Source organism: Nuphar pumila, chromosome 14 (genome assembly GCF_984573655.1).
Source record: "Nuphar pumila chromosome 14, dmNupPumi1.hap1.1, whole genome shotgun sequence".
Lineage (NCBI taxonomy): Eukaryota > Viridiplantae > Streptophyta > Magnoliopsida > Nymphaeales > Nymphaeaceae > Nuphar > Nuphar pumila.
In genome coordinates this window covers 11,532,415-11,543,313 of record NC_143262.1, presented here as the reverse complement: position 1 = coordinate 11,543,313, position 10,899 = coordinate 11,532,415, and the positions used below count along the sequence as shown (strand labels likewise).

At 41.8% G+C, this 10,899-nt stretch overlaps 1 protein-coding gene across 1 annotated transcript; it reads left to right on the top strand.

Annotated features, from left to right (window-relative positions):
* Positions 1 to 8,785: 8,785 nt before the first annotated feature.
* On the top strand, positions 8,786 to 10,589 carry LOC149816381 (14-3-3-like protein). Its single transcript, XM_089987370.1, has 4 exons — positions 8,786 to 9,389; positions 9,610 to 9,732; positions 9,931 to 10,047; positions 10,175 to 10,589. Exons 1-4 carry the CDS (start codon positions 8,919 to 8,921, stop codon positions 10,223 to 10,225), a joined length of 762 nt encoding a protein of 253 aa, XP_089843496.1. The 5' UTR covers positions 8,786 to 8,918; the 3' UTR covers positions 10,226 to 10,589.
* The last annotated feature ends 310 nt before the right edge of the window (positions 10,590 to 10,899 follow it).

Here is a 10,899-nt window from a genome sequence, read left to right as displayed (position 1 = left end):
TTACAAATTTGATTAGGTTTAACCATCACCACATCTCCCCAATTCAGTACCCCAAATTGAAAAAAGATTTAACGTACGAAATAAAGAAACTCACACAAAGAAATAGAAAAGGGCGAAACAAAAAAAGAGTGAGATACGATAATCCTTTCAAATGTACAGAACTCAGGACTAGATTTTCTACTTCTACAGAACAAAAAGGGCTTCTGGCTGCAGCTTCTCAAAGATGGTATAAAAGAAGAAAACGAAAATTTACCTTCTCTCTCTCCTTTGGGCGGCGACGGTGAGTAGGGATGATACAATATTTTGTCTAATAAGATTTAGGGTTAGGGTTAGTAAGTTAGTAGTATATATAAACATGGATGTTTGTAATTTTATTACTTAACTTATGGTATTTTAGTAATATTATTAATGAGGCGGGGATGAGGATGGAAATGGGGCGGGGCAGGGCGGGGGAAAGTGTAAGTCCATCCCCGCACGAGGCTGAATTTTAACCTTTATCCCCGCCACCATCCCCGTTTCATTCCCTTCATCCCCGGTCCAAACGGGGCGAGGCGTGGCAGAGCCCCGTTGTCCCCGGTCCACTGCCATCCCTAACTATGCACCATACATATTTATTAATTTAATCATACTTATTCAAAGTCACACCACTCTTCTGACCACTTGGGCATCATTAGACCATTCAATGGGTGTTCATTCATCCATTTCATTTATAAAACTTATATGATTACCTTGATGTTTAAACTAGAGTCTAAAACCCTTCGTCAAGACATTACTTTCCCTGGGACCTAGAGTTCAGGACCTTATCCCTCGCTATAAAATCGATGTAGTACACTACTAGGCATACTGCAACAGTTCTATCTCCACCTCGAGTATCAGAGTCTAGTGTTCCCTAAGCCATATAGTGGATAATAGATCTCTTAAACCCAATTGAGAAGAATTCTTTTTACGAGGTTAGTGCAGACTTGTTCATATCTGACAAGTTAGCTCAAGCCAAAAAAAGATCAGCCAAACATAATAATCATTCATTATAGCTTGCTATTAAATATTAATTCATTATGCATCATAAGTACCCTCTTAGTACCATGGGTCAACACCCAAACATGTTCTTGTAATACAATATCTCTAGGGTTATCACCCTAGGATTTTCAATTATATGTATGCATAATTCTTTTTCTTCTACTTGGTATTACCCTTATTGTAATACCCATAACTGAAAACAGTGAGATTTTACATCCCAATGCAACATACACCAATCAATATGCATCAATACATAAAATGAGTTCCTGTTGAACCACCCAAACTCGCATTCATACCTTATTGTAAAAAGATTAATTAAAAAACAATTAAATACATTCTTTCAGACTGATACACCAAACCTCAGGCTTAACCGTCCATATCCGAAGCCAAAATGCCAAGAAAACCATATTTGATTATCTCAAGAGTCGAATTTTCTGAGACCAAGGGTCGACTCATCTAATTTTGAGTGGACTCTGCAATACTCATGAGTCGACTCATAACCTTAAGGGTCAACTCATCTGTTTTTGAGTCAACTCACAACCTGTAGGGGGTTTGTCTCTTATGTTTTTGAGTCGACTCTCTATTTGAAGTGAGTTGACTCATGTTCAAGAGTCGACTCACCACTTGCAGGGGTCGACTCTCTATCCCCAAAACCCATTATAGGGTTGTACAACTGAGGTGAGTCGACCCTAATCAGCAAAGGTCGACCATCGGGGACAGAGCAAAGACATGACTATGAAAGAGTCGACTCCTAACCAGTAGGAGTCGACCCTAAACATGGCCGAACCAAAAATCTCAAGTTCAGAAATCTTCAATGAAAAATCATGAATTTTCATGATAAACCATAAGATAGACAGTTCTAACATGAATTTCTACGAGAAACACTTGATCAAGCTTGCATTTAACCACATACCCACTTCAACATGAAAGTATACATTTAAAAAGAACATCATTTTCTAATAAACAACATTCATGGACATGTGAAAATTCGATAAATATGAAATCAAAATATGGTTTTTCAACTCCATAAAATTAGGTAGCAATACCAACAGGAAACCACTCATGATTACACACACTAAAACCTTTCTCAAACTTTGTCTAACGAGCATGGTTTCAAACAAAACTCTATCTACATGTTTACATGCCCCTAGAGTTCATGGAGTAGGAAGATTACACATTTTATACACACAAAATCCAAAATGCGAATACAAAACTCTCCATAAACTAACACTTAGAATGATTCTTTGCCCCAAAATCCCGCTTCTCCTAACTCAGTTAATCCACTACAACAACTCTATTGGTCTGTACTCCTCCAACGAGAGAGGAGAGAGCTCACACGCGAGGGAGGAGAGGGCATGTGGGTGAGTCCGAGAGAGAGAGAAGAGAGAAAAGAGAGAGAGATATGGGGTATGCTTAATAAGAGAGATTTGCTTAGATTTATATAAAACCCCATGTTAACCCACTTAAAGTAAGTCAATACCTCTCCAAACCAGGAAAACCGGTGGGGGTTGAGCTGTTTATTTTAATGATAGTTACCCCTGCCTAAAATTACCAAGATGCCCTTTATAAAATTTTAATAAATGTTTTTTCCTTTTTGACAATTTATTTACCATCCTGCCATTACCTAATAAAACCAACTTCTTTCAAAAAGAAAACTCTAACCCATCTCTTGCCAAATTAATCCTCCTCCTTTTCAAAAAATTTCAATTGTGTCCTAAAATTATGATTATGCCCCTGGATCATATCAGATCCGATTCAAACACAATTTTGGCAATTTCGGGGTCCAAATCTTGTTGAATCTGAAATATGTCAATATAATTTATGAATTATGCAAAAAAAATTATATTAATATATCAAAACATGAAAAAATATCGGGTTATGAGAAGTCAGAATGTTACAACAAGAGTCAACTCCTGCACTCAAGAGTTGACTTCTACTGCTTCACAGACTGTTGGGAAGACTTGAGGTTGACCGCTGCTACTGTAGGGTCGAGCCTTGCAGTGCACAGAGTCGACTCCTACTGGAGAGAGTAGACTCCACAGTTGAGGAGGGCCAACTCCCAAGTCCACCAAGTATAATTTTAGGGTGATTTTGTTTAAGTTCTAGTGTTGTGACCCTAGCTTATGGGATTTCCACTAGAGAACAATCAATATAGGGTCTGTAGGGCCTGTACATGTTGGAAATTTGTGGTGTTTTGCTAGGATTTTTGGGTTTTAGTGCATGATGAGCTAGAATGAGTCTGGTGGTCCAAGGAGGGGACCTGGTTTGGGTTAAGATGCACGAGTGGTACACAAGCATGCATGTGTAGTGTGATGCATATGGATGTGCTTATGTTCATTCATTTCAGTTAGTGTATTGAAAATGTGGCAATACATATATGTGAATACATATGAGGCAATTGTTTGAACGTATTGCAAGTGGGGCAATATATATTTATGAAAGTTTATTGTTATATTCATATTTCAAGTTTGGTTGATGTTCATATTGTAACTTGCAAGTGTGACAATACAAAATTGTGGTGCCATGTGAGCACATATTTTTGAGATTGTATTACAAGGTTGGCAATACATAAAGGATTGCATAAAACATGAGCATGAATGTCAGATTTGGGGTGTTAACCCTGGGTGTGGCTTGTGTGGGTGTTGACCTATGGTACCGAGAGGGTATTGTTTGATGCATAAACATTGAAACTAAATAATAGCAAGTTACATTAAATGATTGTTTTAGCTTGCCAAAGTATGTGGCTGGAGATATCTTGTCAAATATGGACGAGTATAACCACCAAACCCTAATGATTGACATTTAACATCGTTTGGTCAAGTATGAACCATCTCCAACCATTATAGATTAAGGAACAATGGGCTCTGTGACTCAAGGCGAAGGTCGACACTTGTGGTTGAAGGATAAACTCTTCATATTTTAAAAATTGGGGTTTTGCAAAATGAGCTTTCAAAACTATGCTTACGTAGGGTGCTTCATAGTGAGTTTGTCAAGTGGTGGGACCATGCTGAGACAAGTTATGTCTCATATTTTTAATCATTCTATTTTCAGGGTCTCAGCTATAGGCGAGCAGATGGTACAATGTGGAGGACTCAGTGGCATCTGCGGAGCTAGACCTGAGACTGTTTTTGAGATTTGTTTTTGGTTTTTGAACTCTGATGAGTAGAGATGATATATTTTGTAGAAATGAATGAAAGTAATTTTTTTTTCTAAGATTTGTATATGTTGAGAAAACTGGTTTGAGTTTTTGACATGGTGCCAAAATAGTATGTTAGGATTGGCTTAAGGTCTGTGCCGAATTGGTACATGTGAACATAGTATTGTAGGCTTATAGCCGGTGTCGTAATGGTGAGTAAAGAAAATTAATGATTTTGCAAAGATGCACAAATTATTTAAATAATTGAGGCCTTGGTTTGGAACCCGTGTATCAAAAGAAAAAGGGTTTTATAAAGAAAAAATCTTTCGTTGTGCTCGCTTTCAAAAAAGAAAATTTTAAAATAAGATTTAAAAAAAATTGGGCATCACATTTCTTATGCTTTTCGTACAAAAAAACAATTTTTTTTTTTTTTTTACAATAAGCTTGCACGTTTATTTTATATTGCTTTCTACTCATTTTCATCCTATTGCTTGGTTTTCTCGGTATTGCTTCCTATGTATTTCCTTTTTGTTTTCATGCCTTCAAGAATCACTTCACAACCGTATTTATCTTGCTGTTTTTTTTTTAAAGGCAAGCTGGGGTTAGGCAGACCCCTACCAGATATCTCTTAAGCCCCACGTGGTAGAGGGATTCGAATCTGGGCCTTCACCTTGGCACAAGACCCTGCTTACCACATGGGATACCACCTTGGTGGTGTATTTAGCTTTAACTTTCTGGTTCATGCTACTTTTAACATTCGTTTTTCCACTTCACGCGTCCCTTATGGTATCCATTTTGTTTGTTGATAACTATAGTTAGATATGCTATGTTTATATCTATATTCTAGATTCAGCTTCAATCCAATAGGTCCAATAAACTTATTTAACAAACTCGACCCATTTTTTATTGATTTTTTTTTTATTAAAAACCAAGTCCAACGAGTCCAACCCACTTCGGTTATCTATGCTACTTTTTATTTATTTATTTATAATCCTAGGAAATCGCACCCGCCACGAAGACTTAGTTAGGCTCACTCAACAAGTCATACCTGCATTTGTTGTGCCAGCAGCATAAAACTGTGAGGCTAGGACCCCTGCCTCCGAGGGCTATGCTACAAGTTGGGTTGCGCAAAAGGGCGACACTAATGGAAATTGCCCGTCTAGCAGCCAAGGCCCCACCCCACTTGGCCAACCACCCCTTGGGGCCAGTTATCTATCTATGCTACTTAAGTTCAGCTTATTGAAAAAAAAGGGTTTACATTGGCCTGTCAATGGGTCGGGTAAGACATGATGATACCCTCTAGTATAGATCAAAATCACCATCTCATTAGTTTCACCCCCAATCCAGCCCAAACCCAAACTGTTGACAGATGAGTTTGTTTCAAAATTTTGGGGGTGTTTGATTGCCTTAATTCTTAGATCAGAGGCCATGATCTGGCATGTGCGTATGCCAGATCCTTGGTTTCAAAGGAGTAGCTAGGGGGGGGGCAGTCCTGCCTCCCGAAACAGTTATTTATTTTTTATTTTTAAAGCCCAGTCCTAGCCCAACCCTGACTGCAGCAAATAGTTTGATTTGTCCATATGAAATAGATTTTTATTAATAATTGTAGCCATTTTTTATTTTATCTCAATTTTTTTTTTCGGGGGAGCTGCCCCCGAACCCCTGTCTATCACACAAATAATTTTTTTTTTGCTACACTGGAGGAGGAGCCAGGCTAAAGATCCATACATTCAAGATCTCATATCGCCTCGTCGAATCTGATTTATGACGCGGTAAAGCTCTGTTTGAGGTGTGTGGTAGTGCTCTCATGCTCTATGTTGTTTGCAAGGGGTGGTGTTGCCAAAACACTGCATTGAGAATGGAGCTGACATCACAATTCAACACCAAATGTTTTTAGGTAACTCCATATTGGATATCATATTTGCAAAACCATATTCTCTAGCGACACATAAAAATGGTGTTTCCATCTCAATGCAAGGCTCCCAAACGTCATTAAGATGCAAACACCATTTTCACGTCTTGCCATAATATGATTTTGCCAAAATGTTGTGTTGAGGATGGAGTTGCCAACAACAGATTGTGAGCGCGGTGGGGGAAACCACAACACACTTGCAATTCAAAGCTCCCAAGAAAAGATTAGGTTCAATCTGATTACACAAATATTTGTGCATTAACCACCTGATCACCCTTCACTGTCAAGTGTGTGTTGGGCCCAAGACCTGATAGAGGGCTATCTGGTGCTTAATGCACAATTTTTGTGCAGTCATATTGTACCCTATGCGGACTCCCAATAATAACCTAAATGGCTAATGCACGTCACCTTGTGTTGGGATGTCCCCCCCCCCCCCCGCCCCTTTTCAAAATCCGAACCTCCACCCCCACCTCCATCCCCACACGGGGATGGATTTTAATCTCCACCGCCACCTCCATCCCTGTTTCATGTCCTCCATCCTCGGTCCAAACAAGGGCGAGGCAGGGCGGGCTCCGTTTCCCCTTATAGTCATTCCTTAAAGGATTGAGGACGGGACGGAGAAAAGTCTAAGTCCATCCCCGAACGGGGATAGATTTTAACCTTCATCCCCACCTCCATCCCCGTTTCGTGCCCTTCATTCCTGGTCCAAACGAGATGAGGCGGGGAGGAGCCCCGTCGTCCTCCGGTCCACTGCCATCCCTAGGTGGGAGTCAGCACTATTCCAGCTTGCCTATAAAAAAAAACAAAATGGCATAAAAAAATGCATCTTCACAAGTTTTTCTCAACAATTTTTTTTAAAACTAAAAAGCGTACAAAACTCGGTGTTTTAGACTGTTTGCAAAAAGACAAATTTTTTCTTAGAAAAACGTTTAAAACATGAAATTTTTTATAACTTCACATTATATGCAGCGTCGATGCATGGTATGCCTGACTAGGGACGGCAGTGGGGCGGGGCGGGGGACAAGGTCTCCACCCCCGCCCCGCCTCAAGATTTTATCCTCCACCCCCGCCTCCATCCCCGGCGGGGAATGGATTTTATCCTCAATCCCCGCCTTCATCCCCGTTTCATGTCCTCCATCCCCGGTTCAAACGGGAATGAGGCAGGGCGGGGATATTGCGGGGAAAAGTGGTCGTGGCGGGGATCGTGGCGGGGAAAAGTGCACGTCCATCCCCGCCTCCACCCCCGGACGGGGATGGATTTTAACCTTCGTCCCCGCCTCCATCCTCGTTTCATACCCTTCATCCCCGGTCCAAACGGGGCGAGGCGGGGCGGGGCCCCGCTTTCCCCGGTCCACTGCCATCCCTATGCCTGACAAACATCCATCTCAACATTTCTCCAGATGGGTGGGTTGTCCATCTCAAGAAATGTTGAGATGAATGGTCAGCAGTAGTGGAGCTCCATTGGTAAGAATGCAGCTTCATTGCATAAAAAATAGCCTCAAATTTTATTTACAAAAAACAATTTTCAGAAACACTCTGGCATCGATCAAATTTTATTGGATTCGAGTTCAGATCGCAATGAGTCGTTACTTCAAACCCCATAGTTCTTACTTGTGGATCAAATATTATAAGATTTCAAGTTCAGATTTGAGCGAGTCATGAGTTGAATTCAAATAAATGTTGTCCGCATAGTATACGCAAAAAAATTTAAAGTTTATTTTTAATATTATTTTAATGGTTTTTAATACGTGTCGTGTTCCAATTGACACAAAATATTTTTTAATTATTTTTATCTGATTTAAAATGATTCACTTGAGAATCGCATATTGCTACCCATGTTGATAGTAAGCACTAATCTCCTTGGATGCCGTCCTATGTAGAGTGGGGCCCATCCAAGTAACGGACACGTCAGCCGTAGCTACTCATCTCGAGATAAAGAGCATCTGGGAGAACCATCAACGGTCCTGACCCGATCTGCTTTGGATCCAAGTATGGCAACAGTCTCTAAACCAAGGGCCAAACCCGAGAAAGTATCCGATACCCTTAGACCCGATTATATTATATTGGATTCGGATGTCAATATCACAATCAAATCCAACCCATTCTGATCCATACATTTGACTCACACAAAACCGTCCATCCCCGACATCAACATGATTCCAGGATGTTTCCGCGTCCCAAGTCAAACACGACCCTGACCCGTCCTTGCCTCCAGTCCCACCAACCCAAACGCGCAGTTGAACTTGAACCACACAGTGGGCCCTGGACCCCCCAACTTTTGATGCCTGGATCCGATTCATTTTCAACCACCACTTGGGTCCATTTTCCTCTAAGGGTGTCAACGGATCGAGTTTAGTTCGGACCATACCTGGTAAAATAATACATAATTTTAATTTTTTTACATCGAAAAATTAAGGATCTAAATCAGAGGCAGGGTATGAAATTTCACAAACCATACCTGGCTCCATATATTAACTGGACCCTTTGAGTCTGACCAGAATTCTAATCGGACTTCCTTGTTTATCACCAAACCCCAAGCCTATAGGGTTTGGCATCGGTCGGGTCCGGGTCAAACCCGACCCATTGAGACCCTTTTTTCAACCGCTGAACCACGGTTACGCCGAACAAAACTTTGGTTACGCCGAACCACACCTAACCACGGTTACACCGAACAAAACTCTGGTTAACAAAAATATATAAATAATTAGATAATTCTAAATAAACAAAACAGCAAAAAAACAAAAAGAAAAACCAAGATAAAAGAGAGGCTTCGTCCCTATTTCCCCTTTCTTCTTCCTCTGTCAGCCTCTTCGTGTCCCTCTGTAGCAGAGAGAGAGAGAGAGAGAGAGAGAGATGGCTCGGGAGGAGAACGTTTACATGGCCAAGCTGTCGGAACAGGCGGAGCGCTACGAGGAGATGGTGGAGTTCATGGAGAAGGTGACGGCGAACGTAGAGGGGGAGGAGCTCACGGTGGAGGAGCGCAACCTCCTCTCCGTCGCCTACAAGAACGTCATCGGAGCCCGCAGGGCCTCCTGGCGCATCATCTCCTCCATCGAGCAGAAGGAGGAGAGTCGCGGCAACGACGACCACGTATCCGCCATCCGCGGCTACCGTGCCAAGATCGAGTCCGAGCTCTCCTCCATCTGCGACGGCATCCTCCGCCTCCTCGACGGCCGCCTCGTCCCCTCCGCCACCGCCCCCGAATCCAAGGTCTTCTACCTCAAGATGAAGGGCGACTACCACCGCTACCTCGCCGAGTTCAAAACCGGCGCCGAGCGGAAGGAGGCCGCCGAGAACACCCTCGCCGCCTACAAATCCTCCCAGGTCCTCTCTCTCTCTCTCTCCCAATCGCTTGATTTGCATCTTTTTTGTGATTTTTTTTTTGTTTTCTCTGTGTTTTCAGTATCTGTCCCTCTCCGAACGTTTGATTTGGATATTTTTTGTGATTTTCTTTGTTTTCTCTGTATCTTAGGGATCTGTTCATCTCCGATCGCTTGATTTATGATTTGTTTTGTTATTTTTCTTTGTTTTCTGGTGTTTTCAGGAGATCGCTAACGCCGACCTGGCTCCGACGCACCCGATCCGCCTCGGACTCGCCCTCAACTTCTCCGTCTTCTACTACGAGATCCTGAACTCGCCGGATCGGGCTTGCACCTTGGCGAAACAGGTGAGTGATCGTCCGATCCGGCCGATATTGATCAGATTTGCTGCGAAAATCCCTAAATTCTTCTTTCGCTTTCTCTCGAGATCCTTTTATTAGGGTTAGGGTTTCATTGTTTCTCGAGTTAGGATTTCATTGTTTCACGGTTTTCTTTTTTCTTTGATGCATTTTTCTCTTGTGCATGTTTGTTTGGGTTTTTCTTAGGCGTTCGATGAGGCGATCGCCGAGTTGGATACGTTGGGCGAGGAATCCTACAAGGATAGCACACTCATTATGCAGCTCCTCCGGGACAACCTCACCCTCTGGACGTCTGATATGCAGGTAATTTTTTCTTTTTCTTTTTTACATTTTTATATTTTCCCTTAGTCTTCCCATTTTCTTGAATTTCGTTAGGGTTTCGTTTCTTCATTTATTTCCTTTTTAACAAATCCCATCTTTATCTCGTCAGGATGATGGCGTCGATGAGATCAAAGAAGCGAGCAAGCGCGATGAAGAATAGTAATCCTCTGGTTTTCTCTCCTATTCTTCCCTTCTCTCCTATGAGTGCATCGAGTTTTTTTCTTTTTTCTTCTTTTTTTTTCTCATGTTTAGGGTTGTTGGTGTGCCATCTCCTTTTCACCCCTCTTTCCCTCTCTGTCTGTCTCTTCTCTTCCCCTTTTGATGTATGAATGTGGGGTTTTCAGTTCGAATATGAAAAACCACGATGAGACACGAACCGTAATTTCTGCGAGTGGGACGGCCAAGATCTGATTTCAATGGATGTGATTTCTCTCCCTCTCTTCCCCCCTTCCATATCTTTTTCGCTTTTGTCCCTTTTTAATATAATTATGTGCCCTTTTTTAATATAATTGTGTTTTAGAGTATCCTCTCTCTTTGTTAATGATGATGATGCCCCATAAAATTAGCGTTAGGTTTTTGACGAGCAGGCTGGTTAGGTTGTTGGGTGAAAAGATCAGGTGCAATATGATTGCACAAATATTTGTGCATCAAGTACCTGATCACCCTCCATCTTGGGGACATGACCTGTCTGATATGGCAGCCCAAGGCCTGATGGAGGGCAATCAGGTGCTTGATGCACAAATTTTGTGCCATGTCATTGCACCGGATCCGGACTCGGTTGTGGGGGAGGCTTGGAGCGAATCTGTAGAACGGTGGTGGTTTTAGGTTCATTGC

Coding starts and splice junctions, on each gene's coding strand:
- LOC149816381 (XM_089987370.1), top strand. CDS start 8,919: ATGGCTCGGGAGGAGAACGTTTACATGGCCAAGCTGTCGGAACAGGCG. Junction 9,733..9,930: donor CTTGCACCTTGGCGAAACAG/GTGAGTGATCGT, acceptor GGTTTTTCTTAG/GCGTTCGATGAGGCGATCGC. Junction 10,048..10,174: donor TCTGGACGTCTGATATGCAG/GTAATTTTTTCT, acceptor TTATCTCGTCAG/GATGATGGCGTCGATGAGAT.